The 11,342-nt window shown below is 48.2% G+C and overlaps 1 protein-coding gene across 10 annotated transcripts in view; it reads right to left on the bottom strand.

Annotated features, from left to right (window-relative positions):
- Positions 1-6,551: 6,551 nt before the first annotated feature.
- ZNF346 (zinc finger protein 346) overlaps positions 6,552-11,342 on the bottom strand; it is a 36,104-nt gene continuing 31,313 nt past the window's right edge. For 7 of the 10 annotated variants that reach the window (XM_058546706.1, XM_058546672.1, XM_058546715.1 and 4 more), the window contains one exon: positions 6,552-10,710. In XM_058546706.1, coding sequence (XP_058402689.1) covers positions 10,623-10,710 — 88 coding nt within the window. In that variant the 3' untranslated portion in view covers positions 6,552-10,622. The remainder of the gene's footprint in view (positions 10,711-11,342) is intronic. The other 3 variants (XM_058546639.1, XM_058546689.1, XR_009220924.1) reach the window with 3 other exon arrangements.

Raw genomic sequence — 11,342 nt, 5'->3', positions numbered from 1 at the left:
GTGCTAGAGGGTTTGTGGTCTGAAGGGAATCAGGAAACAAGCCCCAGAGGGGCCCTCACCCTTCTCTATCTTGCCTAATGCTCACCTGGACCACATAGGATTTTGTTTGGGCACAAATAACAAGGGCTTAAACAAAACAGGGGTTTATTCATCCCTCACTTAGCCCCAAGTCTGGAGGTGGGTGAAAGTGGGTCTGAAGTCAGAGTTGCAGTCTCTTCAATTCTCTAGACTTTTCCCTCATGGTTTCAAGTTGGTGGCTTCAGCTCCTGCCATCACATTTGTGCTCATGCAGGAGGAAGAAAGAAGCCACAAAAGGGTTGAATCTGCACCCAGCAACTTCTGATTTTATTTATCTCCTTGGCCAGACTGTGACACATGGCCAGGAAGCATGTTTATTCTGCTGGACGCATTGCCTCCCCTAACAAAACCAGGGCTTTAATAGAGTAAAAAGAAGGATTGATTGACTGTGGGGCAGGCACCCAACAGTCTCTGCGTCACCAAGCTCATCAGCAGCCCCAATGGCTTCTTTAAATCACAGACCTAACCGAGTCAACCCTCAGCTTTGACTACTCTCTTCTCACCACCCACGGGCATCCCCAGCTCCTCAGAGCGGCACTCAGGGCCCCTGGCCTCTGCTGCTCTCTCCCGGGCCGTCTCCCCTCTCGCCAGAGACACGTGCTCTGTTTCCGGCTGCACTGAGCTCCAGCAGGCCCTCCTGAGCATGCCCAATGTTCACAGCTCTGTGCCTTTGCCCTTGCTGCTTTTGCTGCTGCCAGTGCCTCTCTGGCTCCCTCCAGCCATCCCCCCAGGTGCCTGCCATTCCTTTTTCTGGACTCCTCTCATGCATTCCTTCTTCTCTGAGACCCTCCCTGACCACCATGAACTGGACATCTAAACCCTCTTCCTCTCTCTGGAAACAGCCCCTCAATTTTCTTTGAGGTCCTGGCTCTCTCCTACTCCCAGTCCGCTGGGGTTTTGGGTGGAGCCAACACTTCTCCCTGGCTCCTATGGTGGGCATGTGCCCCTGGACTTGGCTAATGAGAAGATTCCATCCCCCAGGCTATTGTGATTGGGTCAGAGATGAACATGTGACCCAAGCAGGGCCAACGAGAGCCAGTCTGGGCCTTTTATTGGAACTAGTGGGAAACTAACATGCTCAGAGGTTACTGAGGTATGACTATGGAAGCCTAGAACTACTTGAGACAGCCTGCCTGTGAATGAAGCCAACACAGGAAACAAGAGGGCCAGGAGATGCAGCATGCCTGGATCCAGCCATGCCTGAGGCCAAAATTACCTCTTTGAACATTTCATTTATATGAGTGAAATAATTTTTTTCTTAAGCTAATCTGACCTTTTTTTTTTAACTCTATAGATGAAAGGCTCCTAAAAAGTGTCCTCCCCAGTAGAAATTACCCCGTCCTCCTCTGTGTCTCTACTATCCTCTGTCGGCTCCTAGGCCATAGTATTCATCTGTTTACATGTCAGCAAATTCATCATGTCATTGCTCTTATTTGTTTAAAAGCTTTCAATGCCTTCCCATTGCTTTTAGGATAAAAACTTGTATTAGTTATCTGTTACTGCATAACAAACTACCCCAAAACTTAATGGCTTAAAGTAACAAATATTTGGCCAGCTGTTGGCAGGAGACCTCCATTGCCTTTCACATGAGCCTCTGCACAGGGCTGCTTGAGTGTCCTCATGATATGTGGGCTGGTGCCCCTCAGAGCTGGTGAGCCAAGAGGAGACTGACATTGTGCTGTCTTGCACAAGTTCCTCTCAGAAGTCACACTCAATCATTTTCACCTTCTTCTAATTGTCAGGAGTGAGTCACTAATTACAGCCCTCATGGGGGCAGGGAATGGGGTAGGGGGAGAGGAGATGAAACTTGACTTCTTGAAGAGAGGAATATAAAAAATTTTGCAGACATATTTTAGAACCACCACAAGACGAGCTCTTACCCTGGCATTTGTCATCTGAACCCTTTTCTAGGTTTGGGAATATCCCCATTTTATGTGGCAGAGTTCACCTCTCATGACAGAAGCCGAAAATGCTAGCTACTCCTCCAATCTCTCTTCCAGCTAAGGCTCAGTTCTGCGAAATCATGGCATCCATTCCAGAAAACCAAAGATGCCCAGGAGTTGGGCTAGGGAGGCCCAGGAGGAATGTTCCCTGGTGGGGCCATGGTAACAGGACTGAGCTCTTGGGCATGGGGCACTGGGAGCCTGTCCAGTCTCCAGGCTGGCTGGGCTAGTGGTACAGGCAGTAGTGTCCAGTGCTTAGTGTTGGTGGAGACAAAGGTGTCCTTTCTGCACCCGTTCTGTGATGTGATACAGGGGGATGCTGGTCGTGTACCCCGACCCTAGTTCTTTAGTCCTCTTGGTAGTTCCGTGAACTTAAACAAGCTGGAGTTTGTTTCTGTTGCTTTTTGCTGAAAATCTTGATGTGTCCTGAGGAACTTGGCTCCTGCCAGTCTCTCTCCTTACTTGGTGACACACTATCCCTCCTTCCAGGTGAAAAGCATCTTCTTGCCTCAGGGCCTTGGCACATGCTGTTCCCTCTACCTGGAACATCTCCCTTCACCTCTCTCCCCTCACCCACCGGCTAACTTGTATTCATCCTCCAAATCTCAGTTTGAGTCACTTCCTCAGGGGAACTTTCCTGCCCCACTCCCAGCCTTAGGCTCAGTCTTCCTATTATATGCAGCACTTTATCACAATTGTAATGAGTCATTTGTACCCATGAGGTCCTCCAGGACAAAGATTGTCTCTCATTCCAGGGCCCTGACATACAGTAGGGGCTGAGGAAAAATAAATTCCCTTTCCCACATTCTTTAAGGACCTCTGTCTTACCCTAACAACTCTCTGACAGGGACTGCTCAGCCCTTATCAAACTCTCTGACCCTCAAGGAACATTTTCATTCATTTGCAACTCACAGATATCCCAACTCAAATGGGCTTAAGCAAGATAGTGAATTTATTGGGTTATACAATTTTAAAGTCCAAGAGTGGATTTGGCTTCAGGAACAGCTAGATCAAGACCAATTCTCTCTTCTGCTTTCTTCCCTATGGCTCTATTCTGTGGCAGATGCTCCCCAAGAGGTGACAAAGAAGGCTGTCAACAGCTCTGGGCTCAAGATCTTCCCATTTAGCAACTCCTTCCCCATAGTTCTAGCAGAAGCCAGGAAGGTAGAGGTCATCCCCACCCAGACCACATAAGCTGAGGGTGGGGGTCCTCAAGGTAATCCTATTACAGGAAGAAAGGTAAATAGATACCAGGAGGCCAAAACAAGATATGGTTACTATACTTGGTGATTCCGGGAGCCTTTATTGAATAATAAGCCATCCCCGAATGTAGTGATTTAAAACACTTTGTTATTGCTCATGATTCTGTGGATTAGCTGGGGTCAGCTCAGCAGTTCTGCTGGTCTCTCCTGAGGTCACTTATGCTGGTGGCTCCACTGTGCTGGAGGGTCTAAGATGGCCTCCTTCACATGTATGGAGCTAGCTGCTGGCCTTTCTCTCCGCGTGGTCTCTCACCTCCACGTGTTCTGGCCCAGACTTCCTTTCACAAGCGGCAAGAGTGGAAGCTGCAAGGTCTGAGTCCTACCTAGCCTTGGGCATTGCACAATGTCACATCACTGCATTCTCTCATCAAAGCAAGTCTCAAGGCCAGTCCAGATTCAAGGGGTTGGGAAATGGACTCCCCATCTTGATGGCTGGAGTGACAAAGTCACACTGCAAAGGGGCACAGACACAGGGAGGTGAAGACTCATGAGAGGCCATTATTGAAATTATTGAGGCCATTATGATCTACTGCACCCCACAACCCCTCACTAACTCTCCTCCCACCCCAGTGACCTGGTTCCTTTGACCTAGATAACCACTAAAGGCTCAGGTCCTTCAAGAAATCTTTCTGTGAAATCCCACCAATGGTCTCTACTAGCCTATACCCACCTTTATTCATTTATCCATTAATTTACTCAATCCCAAGCAGTTACTAAAACAATCACAGTCCTATGCTGGGCACCAGGGACTCAGTATGATGAATAAGACTCAGTTCCTGCCCTCAAAGAGTTTCTAATCTAAAAGAGGAGACAGGGAATTAAACAGATCATAACACAGAACATTCAGGGCAATGCTGGAGGGGCACAGGGCATCTGGGAGCATGGAAGGGCAGCCACTTCAGCCTCGGGGTCAGCGATCTTCTCAGGATGAGTGCAGGGCTCCAGGTTGATAAGGGGAGGTGGAGCATGTATTAGGCAGAACTTTTGGTTGTAAGTGATAGAAACCCAACTTAAACTGACTTAAGGAAAAAGGGAATTTGTTAACTCAAAACTAAAAAGTCCTGAGAGTATTAGCTTCAGCATGGTTGGATCCAGGTGCTCATCAGAAATCAGTCTTTTCTCATCTCTCAGCTCGGTTTTCCTCTGTGTTGCCTTAATTCTCAGGCAGATTGTCCCTATGTTTTAGCAAAGTTAGCTACTAACAGCTCCAGACTTATGATTCTGATTGCCCAGGCCTGGGTCACAGGTTCACCCCTGGAGCCAGGGGGAGGGGTCAGTCTCTCAGAACCACAGGGTCTAAAAATGGAGCAGAGATGTTACCCAAGGGAAAAGAGTAAAAGAAAGGCTGATGAACAGGCCAGACATCAGGTGTGCTCCCAGACAGGTGACTAAAGCAGCCCTCAAACAGAAGTGTTCTCCTGAAGGGGGAGCCCACCTTTGGAAGTAGAGATAGCAGGTGTGCTAAGACTTGGGAGCATGTGAGTCGAATCTCTCCTGGCTACTTCTTGGTTGCGTAAGCTCTGCGCGACTTTGTCTCTGAGTTTCTCCTGTGAACTGAGCCTTTTCAAGTTGTCTTGAGGGCTAAATGAAATATCAAATATAGGGCTCAGGAAGTCATCCTATTCATTCGGGCATCAAATCAAACAGTAGGGTCCCAGAGCTGGTTTATTTTGCCTAGCAAAAAAGGAGCGTCCTCCACCTAGTGGCTAGAGGGGTTATTGCACTAGAGTTGACCCACTTAGAGAACCATAAGGTTTCTTGCGCATTTTGAAGCTCCTGGACAGATGCAGCAGCATTGGTGGAGGACAGCGAGCCTGGGAGTGCCAGAGCAGGGACGAGGCTGCTTTCTCTGCAATGTGGGCTTGGCACAGGGTAGAATAGGTGTGGCTGTTAGATAGCCAGATGGTCAGAGGGAGAAGTTTTCCTACTGTATTTGACACTAGTGACTGCCAATCAGAAGGTCTGGTTAGGGGTGCGCAGTTCATCTGGCAGGGGCTGCCGTGAGAGAAGGGCTTTCTTCTCAACCTTCTTTGGGAAGAACTCCTAACTGCCCATCACCACCTCTTCAGGACTCTGGCTGGGAACAGTGATTTTTTCCAACTTCTACTTCACAGAAAATATCAAGGCCTCAGGTCACATGAAGCTGGTGACAGGGCTCAGACCAACGCCCAGGGACCCTGAATTCCAGGCCAGTGTTCCCCATGACATGCCTCACAGCTGCTATATGGATACATACACAGCTCTGTGTCTGCATTGAGGGGCTGTTACATCCCAACACTTGCTTTGCATCCAGCCCTGCGCTAAGAGCTTTACTGCATGATTCCATTTCGTCTTCTCCTCAGGTGTCATTGGCTGCAGACAATAAGGTTCCCTAGCAGAGGTTCCCTAGCAGTGGAAGGTGACTTCTTGCTGGAGCCCAGGGAAGAACCACCTTGGCCAGCATGTTGCCTCCCCTCTTCCCCCTCCATCAGATTGATTTATGTTTCTAGCATTTTATAACTCACTGAGTGTTAATACAGGGGGCTGTGCCAGAATCCTCTGCTGTGGACTCACCTCCCCAGGGAGACCCAGAGCTTACTTCAGGCTGATAACAGAAACAACAGCAGTCACCATTTACATAGCATCTCTCACGTATCAGGCACTGTAATTGTGTCATATGTTATCTATTCTTTTAATTCCCAAAATAACCCTGTAAGGTAGGTACTAATGCTTCACCCTGAGGCACAGGTCAACTAACTAAGATCACACAGCCTAGCAATGGCAGAGCTGGGATCTGCCCTGGCTGCCCAATTCAGAGCCTGAGTTCTACACCAGACTGCCTCTCCAGGGCTGACGCCTCTCCCTCCATGAGACCTTCCTTGGCCACCAGAGCCACAGGCAGGCGCTCCCCCTGGTGTTTACCTGCTGGATTGTGTATTATGGGTCCTGGGCACTGACATCCGAGACCATTCCAGGCTAGAGAAATTCAAACCTGATCTCAGGGGTGCTCACAGAAAGAGGGGCCCTGATATGAAGTCAGGACCCTTGGGTTCAAATTCCTGAGTGCCATCAGAATGGCCAAAATTAGAAAGACTGACAATACCAAGTGCTGACAAGGATGTGGAGCAACTGGAACTCTCTTACATTGCAGGTGAGAATGTAGTTGGTAGAACCACTTTGGAAAACCATTATGGTAGTATCTAGACAAGCTAAGCATACACCTACCCTATGATGTGGCAATTCCACTCCTGGGTATATGTGTGGACATGCATGCCAAATGACACATAAAAAATTTTTCACAACAGATTTATTTATAATAGTTCAAAACTAGAAACAACCCAATTGTCCATCAATAGTAGAATATAACGTACTACTACATAGCAGGAAAAAATTGAACTTCTGATACACACGATAACATGGATGAATCTCACAGACATAATATTGAGCACAAGAGAATGTATGTTTGAGTCCATTTTTATAAAATTCAAGAGCAAGCAAAACTAATCTATGGTGATAGAGGTCAAAATAGTGTTTACTTCTCAGGGATACTGACTAGGAAGTGGAACAAGGGAACCTTCTGGGGAGCTGACAATGTTCTGTATCTTGATCTGGAGACTGACTGTCCAGATGTGTAGACATGTGAGGATTCATCAAACTGAACTCTCAAAATTTGCACATATTACTAAATGTATGTTGTATCTCAAAAAGTTAGGGAAAAATAAAGAAATGGTTAAATAAAGAATTTCTGGGTATGGTTGACAACAGTTATTTTTGCCTACCCACATCCATTCTTCTCCCTTAGTCTGGAAGGAGCCCACACTTCCTTCTTTTAGGGACATCTCTCTCTCTCTCTCTCTCTCTGTTTTAGGTGGAGCTCATTCCTTCCCAGGCCCCAAACCAGAGTACCATTTCCTAGCCACAGTGATTGGCTTAGAGAAGGGAACAGGACCAAGCTGGATGAGTCAGTCCCAGAATTTTTTGTTGAAACTAGTAGAAAAAGATGTTCTTTCCACTGCAGTTGCCAATATATCAGGATATAAGCCTGGTGCTGCCAGTGGCCATCTTGTTTCCTTCTGGAGCGAGTCCGCAGTCTGGAGAGAGGCCACACAGAGGAAAGTAGAGCAAGATTAAATTCTTCCTGATGACACTGTGTCAGAACCTGGATCTAGCCATCCCTGTACTGGGATTTTTCATTAGGTGAATCAATAAATTTCTTTTTTTTTTTTTTTGCTGGGAAAGATTTGCTCTGAGCTAACATCTATTGCCAATCTTTTTTTTTTCCCTTCCCCAAAGCCCTAGTACCTAGTTGTATATTCTAGTTGTAGGTCCTTCTAGTTCTTCTATGTGAGCCGCCACCACAGCATGGCTACCGACAGACGAGTGGTGTGGTTCCACACCCGGGAACCGAACCCAGGTCACCAAGGCAGAGTGCGCTGAATTTTAACAGCTAGGCCATCAGGGCTGGCTCAATAAATTTCTTTTTAGCTAACCACTTTGATTTAAGTTTCTTAGTTATAACTAGAGTCTAATACACTGGGAATCTTGGGTAAAATTATGAGAGGTACGGGGGGCTTGGGATATAAAATAACCATTGAGCTTTGTCCAATCTGTTTTGTGACGGCTGCTGCTGCTGCCCCTGCCCTGAGTGGCTGCTTGCTCTGTGGGTCCACGGCGCTGCCAGGAGATGGGTGAGGCAGGCCCAGGGTCACCCAGATGGATGAGGGAAGGATGCTAGTCCTTATTTGGAAAGGGTTCTAGACTAGGAATCTAGAGAACTGGATTCCACTCTCCATTTTGCCACTTCTTAGTGTCAAGAGCTTGGGCAAATCACTGCACCTCTCTAAGCCTTGTTCCTTCTCTATAAAATGGAATATCATCACCTAGCTCAGAAGGTTGTTACGCAGATCAAATGCTGATTTCGCAACTTCTCCAGCTTTCTCATACCCTTGGCCGAGTTAGGGCCTGCATCCTGAGTGTTCCCACAGCACCCTGTACTGTGACCATCACCATAATGATCTTTAACAGTGTGTGAACCGCCTAAGGGCAAGAAAGTGTTCATCCCTGTGTCCCCACACCAATAGGGCTGGACACACAGCTATCAGGGACTCCTGAATCCAGACTAAGAAGTCTCGCAAGCCAAGGGCTCATGGTTTGGCAGCCCACCCACCCCTCTGCCCTTCACTTCCTTGCCTCACAGATGGGGCTAATTCTAACATCCTGGGTGCGGTAGAAGGAGTCGGGAGAAATTTTGGAGGCAGTCTGGGTTTTGGAAGATAACAGCTGAGAACCCAGCCTGGGGGCCGTTGTAGGGCCTTTCCAGCTGGCCAAGAGGAGGTACCCCAGAACAGCTTGCTGAGGGAAGAATGGGAGCTGAGGTTGCCTAGGCACCTTCCTCAGACCTGGCTGTCTGAAACAAAGGGCTCCTGAGGCCATCACTCACCCTTTCCTAGCTGATTTCTGGGTCATAGAAGAGGTTTTTCTAAGAATCACTAGGCTTATAAGTCTCATGGAACAAACCTATCGCTGTGTAAGAGCTGAGCAGGAAAAAGCCATCTCTTCCTATGCACCCATATTCAGTCATTCAACACACACTTCATGACATACCACTTTGGACGTTAGGAAAGTAGAAATGAATGAGGCTAGGTCTCTGCCCCAAAGGAGCTGACCTGGAGAGAGCCATGTTGGATACAGTCTCCATTTTGGCTTCCCTCTCTGTTTCTTTTCCTGATCTCCTACATTCCTTCTCCACATAGCAGCCAGAATGATCCACTCAAACAAAGTTGATTCTCAACTTAAACCTTCTAAAGACCTCCATGAGGCCCTCTGTGACAGGGGGAGGTGGATAAGCAGATGAAGTAGTATTGACTTTAGGGCACCTGGGAAGACTTCCACAGGGTTGCCAAGCAGGTTGGATGTCTGTCTCTGTCCTAAGTCCTAAGATCAGTATTTAGGGCCCTGGGAGTCTGAGTAGGGTGAGGGGTCAAGACACACATACTAGATCCAATGGCAATATGGCCCCAAATCCCAGGTCTGTTAAGTTGCAGTTTGGCTCATGAGAGAAATTCTTTATTTAGATGCTTCAGTGACTGAGAGAGAGCAAAAGCACACACCCACACAACCACACACGATACGTAAAGGCATTTCACAGGCAAAAGGATAGGGAGCGGGGAGAAGGCCATGAGAGCAGCTACTGGCTTCTTTGACCCAGTGAAGAGGTACCTCTGATGGTGCCACTCCCCGGAATTCCTGTTTGAAAGTTACAAGGAAAAATCCACTCCCAGTGAACTCCCAGGCCATAAAACACAGCAGAGTTGGAGAAAGCTAGGTTTGGGGCCTGGGGAATATCTGTTTCCTCACTGTACCAGCTCTCCTTTCTTTCCCTGGGGGCCTCATTCCACTCCCTGGTACCCAGGAATCTCCTGGTGGATGATGGGGAGGGCTAGCACCACAGCAACCTGGGCAGGTAGTCTGCTGCACAAGGGGAAGGAGACGGCTAGTAGGGCCGAAGGGCAGCAATGAATCTCTGAGCTGGCTGGCACAAGGCAGTTTGCCTTTAAGGGCACAGAATCATCAAGGAAACCTGTACGTGGGGACTTTCCCACACGACCCTGGGTCAGAACACCTCTGATGGAGGTGGGGAGAGACACCCATTGGAGCAGGATCCCACTAGGTACTGAGGCCTCCTCCAGCTCTTGCTTGGCCTCAGCTGCTGCAGATCCTTAGCACCATTCAGAAACAGTGGAAAAGGGGCAGGAGGGACAGCAATGCTCTGCCAGGACTGTGTCATTGCTCCAGAAGGAGACTTCACAGTGAACAGAAATCTGTACAACTGGCCAGTATCTGGTTCCAGGGTCAGAAAAGCCCACACTTTCTGGGAGGTGTCACATTAGCTTCCCTGCAGTGGCCACTTCCATCTGCCCTTTCTTGCCTAGGCTAAGGTCTGGCATGAAAGTTCCAGGTTTCACTGGAGATGCCTAGAACCTAGGGAGAGCTCAGTTCTTTAGCTGCAGGGACTGGTCCAAAACTGACCTGCAGAGGAAAAGACAGGCCTGGGGCCTCATGACATATGGCCCACAGGGGCTAGGGAAGGGGAAAGGCCATCCTCCAAACTACCACTTGAGATCCCAAGTCCTCTCAAGATCTGTGCTTCCCTTGTCCTGACCTGCAGGGCCCATTCTAAAGGGGAGGAGCAGGGGTGGATTTGCCTGGACCAATCAGAGGCTGTCTGTGGCCCATTCCTGCCTCAGGCCTCTGTATTCTCCAGATGTAAGAAAGGAGGAAGAGGGAGCCAAGGGCTGACCACGGTCACAGGAAAGTGGCTCATGGCTGGCTCAACCTGGAGTGCTGGACAGAAACACCTCTAGTCTTCCAATGTGGCTGAGTCTTTCTGAATGGGTTGCCTTTGCACTGGAATCTGGCTCAGGGGTGATGCCATTGTTTTTGGTGACCTGTAATTTGAGAAAGAACAAAGGCACAAAGTTAGTTTGTGGTGGTTGTGATGGTGCTCCAGGAAGCTTATGCTAATGCTAGTACAGCTCTTCCAGGGCCTTGAAGTTATAAGCAGGGCAGCTCTCCTTTATTTAGGGCCACTGCCAGTTAGGCACAATGTTGAGTGCTTTGCTTCCAGCATCCTATTTCATCCTCATGGCAATTGTGCAAGGGGGGGGAACAGCACCCCCATTTTACATACGAGCAAACTTAAGTTCAGAAAGTGTAAGTACCCACCCATAGTAAACTTTTTTTAAGTGTGGTAGATTCAGGGCTGCAGCTCATGTCTTTCTGCTATACCAAACCATTTATTCTGCCTACAGGGCCCTACATGACCTAGATTATACAGAATGATCATTCTCCCCCTCACATCAAGTCTAAAGTGGCTCTCCTGTCACTCTCTATCCCACTCTCTGGGCACCTAGCACCATCTGATATTGTTTTATTTGTTTATAGATTTGTTTAGGATCTGATTATATCACCAGAGGGGGATCCAAAGGATCAGGGAACAGCATTAGTCTTGGTTTCTACTGTAGCCCCAGTGCCCAAAAAAGGGCCTGGCACATAATAGGTGCTTAATAAATATTTGTGG

Source organism: Diceros bicornis, chromosome 1, assembly GCF_020826845.1.
Source record: "Diceros bicornis minor isolate mBicDic1 chromosome 1, mDicBic1.mat.cur, whole genome shotgun sequence".
Lineage (NCBI taxonomy): Eukaryota > Metazoa > Chordata > Mammalia > Perissodactyla > Rhinocerotidae > Diceros > Diceros bicornis.
Note: the sequence above shows the minus strand (reverse complement) of the source record. Positions and strands in the feature narration are given on the sequence as shown.